The sequence below is a fragment of the Trichosurus vulpecula genome, chromosome 1 (assembly GCF_011100635.1).
Source record: "Trichosurus vulpecula isolate mTriVul1 chromosome 1, mTriVul1.pri, whole genome shotgun sequence".
Taxonomy (NCBI): Eukaryota; Metazoa; Chordata; class Mammalia; order Diprotodontia; family Phalangeridae; genus Trichosurus; species Trichosurus vulpecula.
The window spans coordinates 548,129,767-548,144,535 of NC_050573.1; the positions used below are offsets into that span (position 1 = coordinate 548,129,767).

Here is a 14,769-nt window from a genome sequence, read left to right on the forward strand (position 1 = left end):
AGACACTCCATCTCTTGGCTCTGGGAGTTCTCTCTGGTTATCCCCCAAACTCCCCATGCCTGGGCTGCTTTCCTTCATTTCCACCTACTTTCCTCCCTGCCTTCCTTTAAGTCTCAACTAAAATCCCACCTCCAACAGGAAGTCTTTCCCAACCTCTCTTAATTCTAGTGCCTGCCCTTATTTCCTATTTATTCTGTACATAGCTTGTTTGTACATACTTCCTTGTTGTCTCCCTCATTGAAGCGGAAGCTCTTTGAGTGCCAAGGACCATCCTTTGCCCTCTTCTCTATTCCTGGGGCTCCACAGTCCTAGCTCCCAACCTCCTCCACTTCTGTTTGTACATAGCAGTGAGCAGCCCTTCCCCTACATTGCCTTGAACCGTGTGTGCCTCCGAGTCTCAGATCCAACTTTTGTCAAAATCACTAGCCACTAGACTAGGACATCACTGGTGCCTCTAAAAGTACAAAGGGGCCACTCTGTAGGGAAACTGGCAGGTTCAGAGGGAGGCCTGGGTTGCAGAGACAAGATGTTATGTGTCAGAGGGTAAAAGCAGGGGAAAAAGATTATCACATTAGTCCTAGCAAAGGGAAAAAAAGAAGCCAGTGGGCTAAGGGGCAGAAGGTTCCTCTCCCAGCACTCAGTCCTCTCCTACAAACTTGTTTCTCTTCAGACAGGTGGATGGAGAATGATAAACTGATGAACATGCAGAAATGGGGGGATAAGAGTTTGAAACTTTCAAGGGAGGGTGCAGAGAACGGAGATTCGAAGGTTCAGTAGCGACAGGTGACTAGTTAGGAATATAAGTAAGCATCGGGGGGGAGGGGAGAAGGTAGGAGTTATCCTGGATAGAAAGGAGAATCAGAATGACACACACAGGTAACTTGGGTTGAGATGTGAGATGGAAAAGAGAGTGCTTCTGAACCAGTATGATTATACACTTCGGGACCCAATATTCTTAGACTGTGGCCTCCACCACCTGAAGCTTTACTGCTAAATTCCAAGTCTTTCTTCTAAGTCTCTTTTCCATCCTATGAGTGCCTAGCTCTCCCTCTCCTGGGGATATGGTGTGACAGAAATATAAACCCCTCATATTCCAGTCTCTCCTAGATGGGAAAGCATTTGTTGAATGGACTCTGAGTCACCCGGCCTTTGGGTGAAGGATCCTGTCCACATACTTCCCTGTCTCCCTCACAGCACCTAGGAAAGGGCTAGATATTTGTAGCAGGCACTCAGCTGATATTTAAGGAACTGAATTGGGGAAACTAGCAACGAACTCCAAGAAATCAACTTGTACCTTGAAACTGTGAAACTTTACAAATGTTATGCTAAGGTATAGAAAATCCCACATGAATGAGCACTTACACCAAGATCTGGGGAGGAGGAATAATGTTGAGAGTAATTTTCAGATGACATCTACATATCCCCTCTTCCCATTTCCTCTATTGTTTCTACATCCGCCAGTTCTTGGTTAAATTTGAAGTTAATTTGCAGGTGGAATTAATTGGACAGTAATTGCATTACTAATCCGGAGATGTGCTAACATTATTCATCTTAATTCTCTAAGATTGCAGAATAGAAAGTAGTTCAAGACCGACCCAAATTTGGAAGTGTATAAGATTTTTGTTTTACTGTTAATTGACTGCAGCATACTCTTTTTAATACTTCAATTTGGAGTCAAGAGGACCAGGGTCCAAATTCCTATTCCACCAACTAGTCAAGCGCTCTCTCCATAGCACCAATGTAATGCAAACAATATTTATGTGCTTGTCAAGGCAGGAGACTGGAGCATTAACAAAACATGATCCAAAGCACTTGGTTAACAATGGAATATGACTGCGCTATAAGAAACAATAAATATGATGAAAACAGAGAAGCGCAGGAAAACTCATATGAACCGATGCAAAGTGAAGCAAATACTGAACCAAGAAAATAATACAGAACAATGTAAATGCAAGGAAAAAAAACAGCAGAAACTTGTGATGAAGCTCAGCCCCAGAGGGACATGAGACGGTGCCTCTCTCCCTGCAAAGGGAGGGATCATGGGGATGGAACACTACAAATGTCAGACTTTGACTGATATTAGTCTTGCTGAAGCCTTTTTTTCTTTCTTTTCATTCTAAGGGACAGCTTTCTGGGAGGGTGAGGGTGAGAACGTTGGAAATGCAGACGTAAAAGAGATCAATACGTATTTAGTTTTTACATACTCGGTTATTGTGCTACAGTTCTTTGGAAAGGTAAATGTGCAAAGCATTAACCATTAAATCAATTTTACTTTTCAAAAAGTCTTTTATTAATTTTCAAAAGAAAATTATCAGAGCAAGTCCCCATGGGACTTCATAACCTTTCATAGAGCTTAAACAAAGGATAAAGATAAGTGGACACTTCTCTGGAAGAATTCCAGAATAGTGGTATTCTCCAGTACTGGCACTAGGACTTGTCTTATGAACTTTTTCCCCTTAATAAACCAGAAGAGTATGTGAACAGTTACACACCTGGGTCTGTAGAATGACCACTAACTTAAGGCAAAAAGCCCCAGACTTGGAGTCAAAAGATCCGTGTTTGAATCCCGGTTCTGGTACGTACTGTTTGTAAGACCAGAAACACACACTGCTTGTATGTGACATAATACAACTTCTCTAGCCCTCAGTTCCCTCATTTATAAAATGAAGGTCTTGGACAAGATAATCTATTAAGATTCCTTCAGCTCTAATATAATGCCAAAGTGCCAGCTAGTAAAATCTAAGTTAACAGAAACAATTTACAGAAAAACCAGAGAGCCAAAAAAAGTGACAGGTAGGTCAGTGTCATCAATGAGAACTTTGTTGTTATTGTAGACATCACCACTTCAGATGACTAGATGGTGGAAGAGGATACAAAACAGGAATGATTCCCCCAGTCCTTCTGCGAAATGAGACACCTGCATCTGGAGTACTTTATCCCCTTCTCATTTGCATATCTCATGGGGAGGCATCTTAGAACTTGAAAATCTCCAGAGGAAGAAGTCCAGGGATGAGGTCTGGTGGCAGGAAAGCTGTTATGAGACCAAATTTTTAAAGATTAAAAAGATAAATAAATGTAAATCTCACTATGCCTGACACATAATAGGTATTTAATAAATGGTTACTGGATGCAAAATCCTATAAATGCAGAATCAATAAACAATGAACTGATGTGTGTGCTAAATCCCAGAATACCAAATTTAAAACTACCTTGATGCTGAAAGGTCATTGTAAGAAAATTAAAAGGAAATCCTGCTTTACATAGCAAGTAGTAGCTCTATGGAAGCTTATTTCATGGGACAGTAAAGAATAAAAATACAAGTTAAAGATAGGTTTACAGTTTAGTTATTAAATGTGATTTTAGGTTCAACTCTATTTTTGAGATTGATTATCAATGAGAATAACCAGTTGACCACCCCACTACCCACCCAACCCTCCCCATACAGAATTCTGGGCTAGAAGAACTCTAGATATTGTCTCGTGGTGATTATACTCTCATGAATCCCAACCCTTTCTTTACAGGAGCCTAATCATATAGAATTTCAGACTCCCCAATCTCATACTCCTCTCTTCCCATGAAGACATGGAGGGAAAGACCCTTATTCTACATAATACTGAAGGAGATATTTCACTGCATTCTTATCCCTTGCTTTCCATAATTTACCAACTGTGTTAAGAGTTTACCTACTGAACCTAAAACCTTACTATGCAAATTAAATGGTTTCTCTTCTCTAACAAGAAGAGGACCTTTAATCATCTACTTAAAAGACAGTAAAGTAGTCCTGGTTATGAACTTTCTATTTTCCAAGTTAAATAATTATGGTCCCAAATGCTTTTCCTTTCCTCACAAGTATGGTCTTCCCAACCATTCTGGTCAGTACCCATAGTTCTAAAAATAAAGGAGAATGTCTTCCCTGAGAAAATACACTGTGAAATCCTTATAAGTAGCATAAGTATTACACAAATAAGATTGAAGTGTGTACCACTTTATGCTTTTCAATTAATAATGTACATTATCCAAGGTAGATCCTCTGAGGATCTCATTTGATGATACCTGAGTCTAGAATTCAGATCAGACTTCCAATCTAGTCTTTCTTCCAGAACTATATACCACCTTCAGCTAAGGAATATGACAACTCGTCCAAACACTGACTGAGCAAACAGCTCTAGCTTACCCAACTACACAATGGAAACACTACCCCTTTCCACTGAGTGTCTGAAGAGTAAGTCAAATACTGTAAGTGAAACAGTTCTGGGGCAAAATGTTCTTAACAAGATTGGGGAGCAGGGGGACAGCAGTCACTCATAAATACCCTTTTTTTGTCTTACAGAGATATAAGCATTGAGGCCAGGGGAAGAAAATTTGAGAAAAATGATTCTCTTGAGTCCTTTGATGGCTTGCCCCACTAACCCATTTTGTTGAAGTACAGGGAGAATCCTCTGGAGAAAAAAAGAACAGGATGAAAGTTTGAAGCAAAAATACTCAATCACAGACACCATCTTTATTGGGGGCTGAGGGCTGCAACCAATGTTTATACTTTCTCTGAGCACCAAAACATTCAAACACCTCCAAAGGCCCCTCAACCCTCCTGACATCCAGGGATCTTGAGGCCTCTTCTCCTTATGCTAGAGCAACAGCCCAGAGCTATATTCTATAGCAAAAGATTGATCCTATCCATTCCAGGTCTCCCAAGAAGAAGGCCTCTATGTAAGCCTACAGAAAGAAATAATCAGCCCCAGTGCAACCAGCCCCTACCTTTCCCAAAGATACAGAGTACCTGCACAGGGGGTGGGGGTGGGGATAATCAAGAAATAGGAAGACATTGGACCTGCAGCCAGAAACACTGTTCCTTGGGAAGCTCTGGAAATGATTCTCCACCAAGCCCCCAAATTGCTCTCTCATTACAAGATTAAATTCCATCATTAACAATTAATTCCTTTGAATTAAGCACTATTATTCCCCAGGCTATACACCTACTCCTTGAAGATAAAACACAAAATGCCCAACATCTTCGTGTGATGAAGCATATACATCTTCCTCTTGTGACAGGGGAGCAACATAAGAACCCTGGAGAGACACTAATAGTGAAAACAGATTTCATGTAGTTAAGCCAAAGGACACTAGCTGGGAACATTCAAAGTTACCCATCTTCCCTTACCTCAAGAATATCTCCCTAAGTCTTCAGGACTCGGGTACTGAGCACATGAGAACTATCTCACCCATTCTTTACCCTCTATTGTTGGGCATAGGTACAACCCTGTTTCCTTCAATGCCATGTAGCCCCTTCCCATAGCATCAGTGAAGCCTCCTAACATCCTAGCTTAGGCCTAAATGTGTCCCAACACAGCCTGAGAACCACAGAATCACAGAGATGGAAAAGACCTTACAGGTAATCTATTCCAACTTCTCTTCTAGTACTGAATCCATTCTACGATACTTCATTTAGATAAATCACCTAGCATCTGGAGAAGGCAAGTAACAGGAAATTAAAGTTTTCTCTAACTACCTCAGACCCATTTTAAAAAGAGATAGCTTTAATTGTAACTTCTCAATGGCCCTAGTTCTACCATCAGGAGCTACACCAAATGATCTGTATCCTTTTCTACATTACAGCCTTTAAAATTCTTAAAGGTAACTATGATGTTCCCTCAAAGTCTTTTTTTCTAGCCCTGTCTGCCTTAGTCCTTCAAGCCCACCCATCAATCAGTTGAAAAGTCCAGCAGGGGAGGAAGAATAGTGAAAGCCTTCATATTTGAAACTCAAAATCTCTGTCCCTGTCCCAAAAGAGGAAGTATGTTCCAGGACACAAAGGATATCCCCAGCAAGACCCAGAGCTCACACCCCAGAGTATATCTGACCTGGGCTCTGTCACTTTTAGTGGCTAGGGGTCAGAGGAAGCCAGCTCCTGAAGAGCTCCCAAGGTCCTGAACAAATTCAGGGCCAAGACCAAAGTTCTGACCAAAAGTAGGATATTTATAGGGACGCCCACCCTGATGGGTCCTCTGGTGCTGGACCAGGTTAGAACTTCGGGCAAAAGCCTTCCCACACTCAAGACAAACATAAGGCTTTTCACCACTATGGGCTGCCTGGTGGATAAGCAGGTGTGAACTCTGACTGAATCCCTTTCCACAGACACTACAAGTATATGGCTTCTCCCCAATGTGGGTCCGTCGGTGCCGCAGGAGGTTTGAACTATCCACAAAGTTCTTGCCACATTCAGGACACTTGTAGGGCTTTTCTCCCGTGTGAGAACGCTGGTGCTTGATAAGTTTAGAACTGTGGTAGAAGCTCTTGCCACAGTCTGCACAGGCATAAGGTCGCTCTCCTGTGTGGATTCGCTGGTGATCGGTAAATTGGGAACGTTCACTGAAGCCTTTACCACAATCAGGGCACTTGAAGGGCTTCTCACCATTGTGGGTCCGCTGATGACGCAGACAGTCAGAACTGTTAGTGAAGCTCTTGCCACATTCACAGCAATTATAGGGCTTCTCACCTGTGTGAGAACGCTGGTGTTTGAGCAGATAGGAGCTTCGGCCAAAGCTGTCCCCACACCAAGCACATTTATAGGGCTTCTCCCCAGTATGTGACCTCCTATGCTGCAGCAGGTTAGAGCTCAGACTGAAGCTCTTTCCACAGTCTGCACACTTATATGGCTTCTCTCCTGTGTGAGTTCGCTGGTGCTGGATGAGGTTGGAGCTGACACTGAAGTTTTTGCCACACTCAGAGCAAGTGTACGGTTTCTCACCGGTATGGACCCTTTGGTGCTTCACTAAGTCTGAGCTTCGGCCAAAGCCCTCACCACAGTCAGGGCATTTGTGGGGCCGGTGGCCCGTGTGTGATCTTCGGTGCTGGATCAGGTTGGAGCTGAGGCTGAAGCAACGGCCACAGTCTGGGCAGGGGTAAGGCTTTTCCCCAGTGTGCACACGGTGGTGCTTCACAAGGTCTGAGCCCCTACGGAACTCTTTGCCACACTCAGGACACCTGTACGGCTTCTCCCCTGGGTGGGTACCCTGGTGGTGAATCAGATCGGGGAGACAAGCTACAGTCAGTCCGCACTGCAGACAACCAAAAGGCCTGGACCCTGGGAGGGCTGTCCTGAGACCCAGTCCAGCCAGTTTCTCCTCCCCCTGGCCCGCTCCACACAGCCTCTGGAGCCCCAACATCATTTCACAGGCAGCTGGCTGGCCTGGCCAGACAAGAAAGGGCCTTTCAGGAGGAGGTCCCGAGGGGAGCTTGAAAACAGGGCTGGGGGGCAGGTCTCCAGAAGCCAGGCCTGGAGCTCTCTCATCCTCCCGAGCTCCTGGCTGAGGAGTGGCGTCCTCCCTATCTCTCTGCCCCAAGGGAAGAAAAGGGCATTCCAAGACCCTCCTGGGGCTCAGACGTCCCAGCCCTCCGACCCCTACTTGTTCCTCTCTTCCATCCCGGGATTCGTCACTTCGCTGACCCTCTTCTTCTTGTGCCCGGGGCCCCGGCTTCAACCCTCCCTCCATCCTGGAGAGGAGAGGGGAGAAAGAAGAGTAAAGGAAGAAAGGGCAAGTCCTTTCCTAAGGGAAAACCGGTGGGCTGGAAGGACCAGGGAACCACGGGACTGCAGCTGGCCCCGTGCACCGACCAGAGCCGGAGTGGGCCACTAAGCTCCAGGTGTCCGAGCACCGGAACCGGAAACCCCCCCCCCAGCCTGGCCTCTCTAGGACCCAGACCCTAGCGATCCTCTGTGGGCTTAACCCTTTAACTTACCACGTCGGGAAAAAAGGTAGAGGCTTGCCAGGCCTCTCGGCCCGGGCAGACCCGGACAAGCTCACGGACCCCCTGCGGCCGTGAGTCCGGGGGGGTTGGGACCCCTGGGGCAGGCGCCGCGACCCTGGAGTCCACAAGGGCGTGTCTGAGGGGTAGCCGACCCCAGAGGGAGCAGCGGCGTCCGAGAATGCCAGAGGGCTGGGGCCGCGCCGTGAAGTGCGACGTCCGGGGCACCGGGAACCGCGTAGTCCAGAGACTCCATGGTCGGACTCCTGGGTTCTCGAGGGGAAGGGGCCGCGCGCTGTCCCCTGGGAGCGGGAGTTCTCCGCTCGTCCCACAATAGGCTGTACACGATAATCACGGACTACGTATCCCAGCGTCCACCGCGCCCCAGTCTCCAGTACAGAGAATCTGACAAAGAACTACCACTCCCGTCATGCCTCGCGTGCTTCGAACGGCCGTTGGTCACAGCCCACCATCCACGTGATCGGGAGTCTCGCAGGAAGTGGAGCCGGGGAGGTGTGAACTACAATTCCCAGTGTGCATCACAGCGACGGGGCCATTTAAAAGGCGTCCTCCAGAAGACGTGCACAGTCCCGCCCCATCCTTCCAGTCCTGTTCTCTGCGGAGCCACGAAAAAGGGGGGTGGGGCCTCAGGCCCAGGCCAAGATGGCGACGGCGAAACCGACCCCCACCGACTCGCTCTCGTTCTGCCTCGCGCAGCTCACAGCAGCGGCCGTGGAGGGGCCGGGTGGGGGAAAGGACTCGGCAGCCAACGAAGCCCCCTTGAGCCGCGCGCTCCTAGCCCTCCGCACGCGCCACGTCAAGGCGGCGGGGGATATTGAGCGTTTCCGGGCGCGCGGTGGGCTCCGCCCCCTGCTCGCTCTGCTGCGGCGCACGGCAGCAGTGGCAGCGGGACCCGCCCCGCCCCCAGCAGGCCCCGGCCCCGCCCCCTTACCGGCCACGTCGACGGGCGCTGCCGGTCCCGCCCCCTCCTCGGGTTCCGCCCCCTCAGCTCCTACGTCAGCGCCAGCGCGCTTACGTAGAACGCTCGATTTGGCCCTCAGCATCCTCGCCAACTGCTGCACCGAGGGGGCGTGCCGGACTGAAGTGCGCAGACTCGGCGGTATTCTCCCACTTGGTGAGTGTCCAGCTGTTCGTCCTCCGCCCTTCGCCCCGATTCGGTTTTGCCCTTTTGCTGTTTCCCCTCTGACGACGGATTTAAAGCTACAGGACCTCTGAGGCCCCGGACATGTGGGGGAAGTCGCCGTGTGGGCATGACCACGCCTTCATGGAAGAGGACGGGGCTTGTGACGTCACGGGGTTTTATGTGAAATCACCCCATCTTGTGTGATGCAACAGCCCCCTTAGTATTGCAGGTTCTTCTCCCACTGTGATGTTACTCTTTCCATACTCAGCCCGCCATACCTCACGATGGTCCTGTTTTCAGCCCACATGGGTGGAATAAAATAGAAGACAACGGTCTGGGGGAGGGGAGTGAACTCACTTGGCCTTGCGTTGACATTTTAGACCTAAATGATGTCTTTAGATTGCTTAAGTGTTACTTTTTAATGAAAACCCCCGTGGTCCTGGAGGTGACTTCCACGTCACCCAGCCTTGATCTGTTTCTGGGAGTTGACCCCAAATGATCGTTAGCTCTCTAGTTCTTTATCCCGAGCCCATCTGATGTTTTCTTGAAGAACAATCTCCAAATAGAATAGGTATAACTTGTTTCTAAGATGTAGATAAAAGGAAACCCCAACTGCTGTGCAAGTCCTCAAAGCGATAGGGCTATCAGGTATGGGACGGTCTTTGTTTAAAATAAAAATGCAGAAGATGCAAATGATTCAAAAGAACCCATAAAAACATGCAGAAAACATGTAAGGCATTCGCAGGACTCTGATACATCCCCCAGCATTCTGGAACACAGGCTCGAATATAAAGCTCGTGAAAGGAGGCTAAGAGTGGGCTGTGCTCACTTTCCTTGGCTGGCAGACAAAAAGCTCCTCTGATAAGAGTCCCAGCCAGGTGTCTTGGGAGATAGTCATTGGAAGCCAGTCAGAAGTTGTCAGTTATCTTTTAAATAAGGTGCCGCTGTCTGTATTCCATAGGAGAAAAGATGAAACACTCATATTGAATGGACATTCCTACCACACAGCTTCTGTTACTAAGCAATTCCAGGGACTTTTGTAGTACTTTTCTTCTCATCTGTATTTCTATAGGGTTGAGGTTGTAAAGAATAGTGCGTATTATTCCTACTTGACAATCAGTACACAGAAGGGCCAAGGAACTTAGCCAAAGTCATGCAGCAAGTCATCGGTAAAATTGGGACTCAAAAATACAAAAAACTTTCACCCCCAAATTGAAGAATTTTAGTTGAACATAAGTGCATGTTTTATACACAATACTAGGTCTGGGCTGTGGGGGTGGGGGTGAGAATACAAAGTTTAGATAAGACTTAGCCTGTGCCCTTATATTGTGCTGAGAAATGAAGTATGTCTTTTGTCTCCATTTTTGCCCTTAGTAAGCATCCTGCAGTGTGTGAGGACTGACAGCATACAGAACCGGACAGCCCGAGCCTTGGGGAACCTGGCTATGGAGGCTGAGAGCTGTGGAGACATCCACAGAGCCGGTAAGAGCTTGATGAGGGGAAAGGGGCATGGGAATGGCAGGGAGGGAGTGCCTGAGTTTTGGCAAAAAGAGAAGATAGGAGCCCAGAATTGGAAGACTCAAACACATGTTCCTTCACCCTTCCCTTTCTTCTCCATTCCTCTGTCTAGGTGCTGTGCCTCTGCTGGTTGAGATCCTCACTGCCTCTCAGGATTCCCAATGTCTCCAGAGCGTCGTCCGTGCCCTCCGCAACTTGGCTGATTCACCTCAGCACCGCCTGGCCCTAGCCCAACAGGGGGCAGTTCGGCCCCTGGCAGAGCTACTGGCTACAACCTCTGACCCTGCCCTGACTTCAGCCCTGGCTCGGGCCCTGTTGGAGCTAAGCCGAGGCTGCTCACGGGCCTGTGCTGAACAACTCAGCCTTGGTGGTGGACTGGGACCCCTGGTGAGCCTGGCCACTCACCCCAAGCGGACAGTACGTGATGCAGCCATCCTGACTCTGGCCAACCTGTGTGCCCAGGGCCTAGTGCGTCCTGCTTTGGGTAATGCTGGTGGTGTGGAAGTTCTCCTCAGTGAACTCCGGAGGAGAAGGGGGCCCAGTGGTGCAGGCCCAGTGTCCCAGCAGGCCCTGGTACGGGCTGTCTGTCTTCTGTGCCGTGAGGCCATTAACCGAGCACGACTGAGGGATGCTGGGGGTCTGGAGCTGCTCATGTCCCTTCTGAGAGACCCACGGGCAGAGGCCTTTCATCCTCGTGTAGTAGCAGCACTTGTTGGCTTCCTGTATGACACTGGGGCCCTAGGAAGACTGCAGGCACTAGGGCTTGTGCCATTGCTGGCAGGGCAGCTAAGTGGTGAAGTTGGAGAAGAGGAGGAAGAGGGCCATGAGGCTGCTTCCTGTGACTTCCCTGAGGAACGGACCCCAGGACCAACAGAGGCTGGAAGCTTCAGGAGCCTCAGGTAAGCCAGCATCTTGGGCAGTCTCTCTAGATCTGCAGTTCCTGATCAAATCTTTCCTGACTCTACCTATCTTTCCCAATTTTTATATTCTCTAATATAATACCACAGTAGATAAAGCACTGGACTTGAATTCAAATCTAGACTCAGACACTAGCTGTATGACCTTGGGCAAGCTACTTAACCTTCGTCTGCCTTAGTTTCTTCATCTGCAGGGTTGTTGTTTTAATGTGGTTTATAAATACTGGCTATTATTAGTTAATGCTTCAACTAAGTGCCTTTTATGTCCCCCTTTTAAGGCACTGTGATAAGCACTTTTCAAACATGATTTCAATTAGGTCTGATAGGAACACTAAATGTCTTTCTCTTTGATCCTCCAGGTCATGGCTGATATCAGAAGGCTATGCGGTGGCACCTGGAGATATCTCCCCTGATTGGTCCCCTGAACACTGCCCCCTGCCAGAGCTTCCCACAGCCCCAGTGAGACCCCTCCAGCAGCAGTGCTTACAGGACAGCCTTTCCCATTCCCCACCAACCTCTGCTCCAAACCCTGCCTCCCTAGGCTTGGAGACTCCCAGCCACTCAGGCAACATCCCAAACCCTTCACCACCCCCCCTGAGGATATCTGGTCGGGCTGAAGAATTGTGGGGACGGGAAGGGCCAGCACTCTTACTCTTGTCACGCTTCTCACAGGCCCCAGATCCCAGTGGGGCACTAGTGACTGGTCCAGCGCTGCAAGGCCTGCTAGGCTATGTGACTGGGGCCCCTGGCCCCCCAAATCCCCGGGCCCTTCGAATTCTGACCCGCCTCACCTGCAACCCTGCTTGTCTAGAAGCTTTTGTCCGAAGCTATGGTGCTGCACTCATCCGGGCCTGGCTAGTGCTGGGTGTTGCTCCAGACGATTGGCGAGCCTCAAAGCCACCCCGAGCTCGAGCAGGCGATCGAAAACATAGAGAACTAGGTGAGTGACCCCTTTCTTTTTTCAGGTACACAAACATAGGGTTTTCCTGCCCCTTATTCTCTCTTTACAACCCGGAAGTTCTTTCTTCCTATTACCCGGATCTCTGTGCTGCCCATATTTAGTTTTCTTGAACCTATGTGACCTCTCTCCTTGTAATTTTATCCCTCAAAAACCCAGGCATCTTAAACCTTCCTTGCCAATCCTCTCTACCTCATCAGTTCTGCTGCCTTCAGTGATCCAGTATCCTGACCTGACCCTCCTTCTCCTCCCAGGTGAAATGCTGCTCCAGAACCTGACGGTCCAGGCTGAGTCTCCCTTCGGGGTGGGAGCACTCACTCACTTGCTTCTGTCTGGGACCCCAGAAGACCGAGTTGCCTGTGCACTGACTCTGCCCTTCATCTGCAGGTACATTATTTTAGGAGCCAGGGGAATGCTCCTGAGGCTGTAGGGATAGGATGGGAGGGCAGAAAAGAGAAATTTGTGAAAGATCCATAGATGTTAGGAAAAGACTTTGCTCCCTCCCTTTGGCTGCTTGCTTCACCTATGTAATCCAAGGTCTCTTAGTATTTGTCTTCCCTCCCTTTGACTCTACAGTCAATCCCCAAATTCCTAATTCTCTTCTCCTTGACTTTACCTCCCATCTTCCCTACCGCCTTCTCCCTCCCTTCCCTTAGCTCTATGCTTTCTGCCTCTCTGTCCTAAAGAGATTCATAGTAAGTTCCTTGGAATGGGCAAGGTCATAAGCCTATTTCAGGGCCACCCAGAGCTTGTTTCTAGCAGGGACTTGTACTACTTTCTCTTGTGAGGTAAGAAGGCCTGTATTGTCTCAAGTGCCCTCACTGACTCTTGTGCCCACCCCTCTGTCTTTCAGGAAACCAGCTCTCTGGAGGCGTCTACTTCTAGATCAAGGTGGTCTCCGCCTCCTTCTGACGGCACTTTCTCGTCCAGCCCCTCACCCACTTTTCCTCTTTTTTGCTGCTGATTCCCTGTCCTGCCTTCGATGCCTAATCTCTCCATCAGTGGATTTTGCCCAGCCTCCTGTGGATTCTTCTTCAACCTCCCCTTGCCTCTATGAGCAGTTGCTGGGCCCTACTCCATCCCTAGTCCCTGACCTCCACTTCCTGTTGGACTCAGGCCTGCGCCTACCTGCCATTCGGGCCTCTGCAGTCGATGCTTCCCCCTTCTTCAGAGCCTTGCTATCAGGAGGCTTTGCTGAGGCTCACTTGAGCCTGGTGCCACTGAGGGGCTTGTCCCCAGGGGCTGCTTGGCCTATCCTGCACCATCTCCATGGCTGCCGGGGCTGTGGGGCAGCTTTACAGCCCATTCCACCTCCAGGCCAACCCCTCTTGGGCTCTGAGGCAGAAGCTGCCTTAGAGGCAGCTGGCCGATTTCTGCTGCCTGTTCTAGAGGAAGAACTGGAAGAGGCTGTGGAAAGTGTGCACCTCAGGCCTTGTGGTCCCCCTGAGGCAGTAGGCGAGGTATTCCGTCTTGGTGGAACCCGTCTAGCTGCAAGATGTGCCCACTGGACCCTGGGACCTGGCTGGAGCCCACAAGCCCGGGCCACAGCCCTAGCTGGACTGGTAGAGGCAGCAGGCGAGGAGGGTGGGCCCCTGACTGAGGCCCTTTTGGGGGCTGTGATGGGGATGAAAGGGAGGCTGTGACTAGGGCCACAGCCCCAGGACTCTGAGGGGCCCTGGCAAGGACAGAGGAGATGCCCTGTAGGACCTTAGCCTGGCCCCAGGGACCAGAAAAGGAGGCTTCTTTGGAAAAGGAGAACTGTTGCCTGGGGAGTTGGGGGGAGGGAGGGACAAGGCAGATTCCAGGGAAGAGGAGCCGTGGAAAGTACAAGAAACTAGAGGGGGAGGTGGGATGGGGGTGAGATATGAGAATGGCCTGGGGAAGAAAAAGGGGACTTGGCCAGAGGCCAGATATTCTTGTCAGAGACAAGAATGAGATATGGAGAGTACAGACCTACAAGGACTAGAGGTGAAGAAGGCCCTCAGCACCCAAAAGGAGCCCCATATAGAAGCCAGACTGAAATTAAAGGCTCCAGAGTTGGTAACCTCATGTAGTGTGTGGTTCTTTTTTGTCCCAAAAGGATCTTTTCTCAAACTTTCCCTTGCCTCCACCCAGTGGCCAGTTCCCATTTCCATCCTTATTTCAGCTGAGTAGGTCCAAGCCTGAAGTCATGTACCCAGGGATGGATGAGATGTGAATCTGGACTGGCATGTGGGGTCACTGTATATGGCCAGATATAAGGTTGTGGTTAACTTTATTACCTCCCACACAGCCACAGCAGATCTCTATGAAGGACCTAGGGGATTCACCCAAGTGTGTGCTCCAGAAGAGGAGTCCCTGGGCATGCTGAATGGGGCTAAAAGGGAAAAAATTGATCAAACAATAGCTTTATTTTGTATTTCTTAATGGCTTTGCACAACCCAAAGATAAGTGAGCATTGGCTAGTTGGGTCTTCTGTATATGGCCCAGGAGCCTAGGAGTGTCTGCTT

General features: G+C 49.2%; 2 protein-coding genes across 3 annotated transcripts; one reads left to right on the plus strand and one right to left on the minus strand.

Annotated features, from left to right (window-relative positions):
• Nucleotides 1-2,266: 2,266 nt before the first annotated feature.
• Nucleotides 2,267-8,642, minus strand: LOC118834159 (zinc finger protein 501-like). 2 transcript variants are annotated; one of them, XR_005009343.1, is made up of 2 exons: nucleotides 7,738-8,642; nucleotides 2,267-3,031 (listed from the first exon to the last, which is right to left on the minus strand). XR_005009343.1 is itself a non-coding variant. In XM_036741605.1 (2 exons), exons 1-2 carry the CDS (start codon nucleotides 7,488-7,490, stop codon nucleotides 2,973-2,975), a joined length of 1,560 nt encoding a protein of 519 aa, XP_036597500.1. In that variant the 5' UTR covers nucleotides 7,491-7,607; the 3' UTR covers nucleotides 2,267-2,972. The 2 variants fall into 2 exon arrangements, 1 of the variants encoding a protein (XP_036597500.1); XM_036741605.1 differs by lacking the exon at nucleotides 7,738-8,642 and adding an exon at nucleotides 5,990-7,607.
• On the plus strand, nucleotides 8,384-14,328 carry ARMC5 (armadillo repeat containing 5). The gene is made up of 6 exons (XM_036741604.1): nucleotides 8,384-8,878; nucleotides 10,262-10,369; nucleotides 10,518-11,304; nucleotides 11,682-12,262; nucleotides 12,535-12,667; nucleotides 13,134-14,328. Exons 1-6 carry the CDS (start codon nucleotides 8,407-8,409, stop codon nucleotides 13,921-13,923), a joined length of 2,871 nt encoding a protein of 956 aa, XP_036597499.1. The 5' UTR covers nucleotides 8,384-8,406; the 3' UTR covers nucleotides 13,924-14,328.
• The last annotated feature ends 441 nt before the right edge of the window (nucleotides 14,329-14,769 follow it).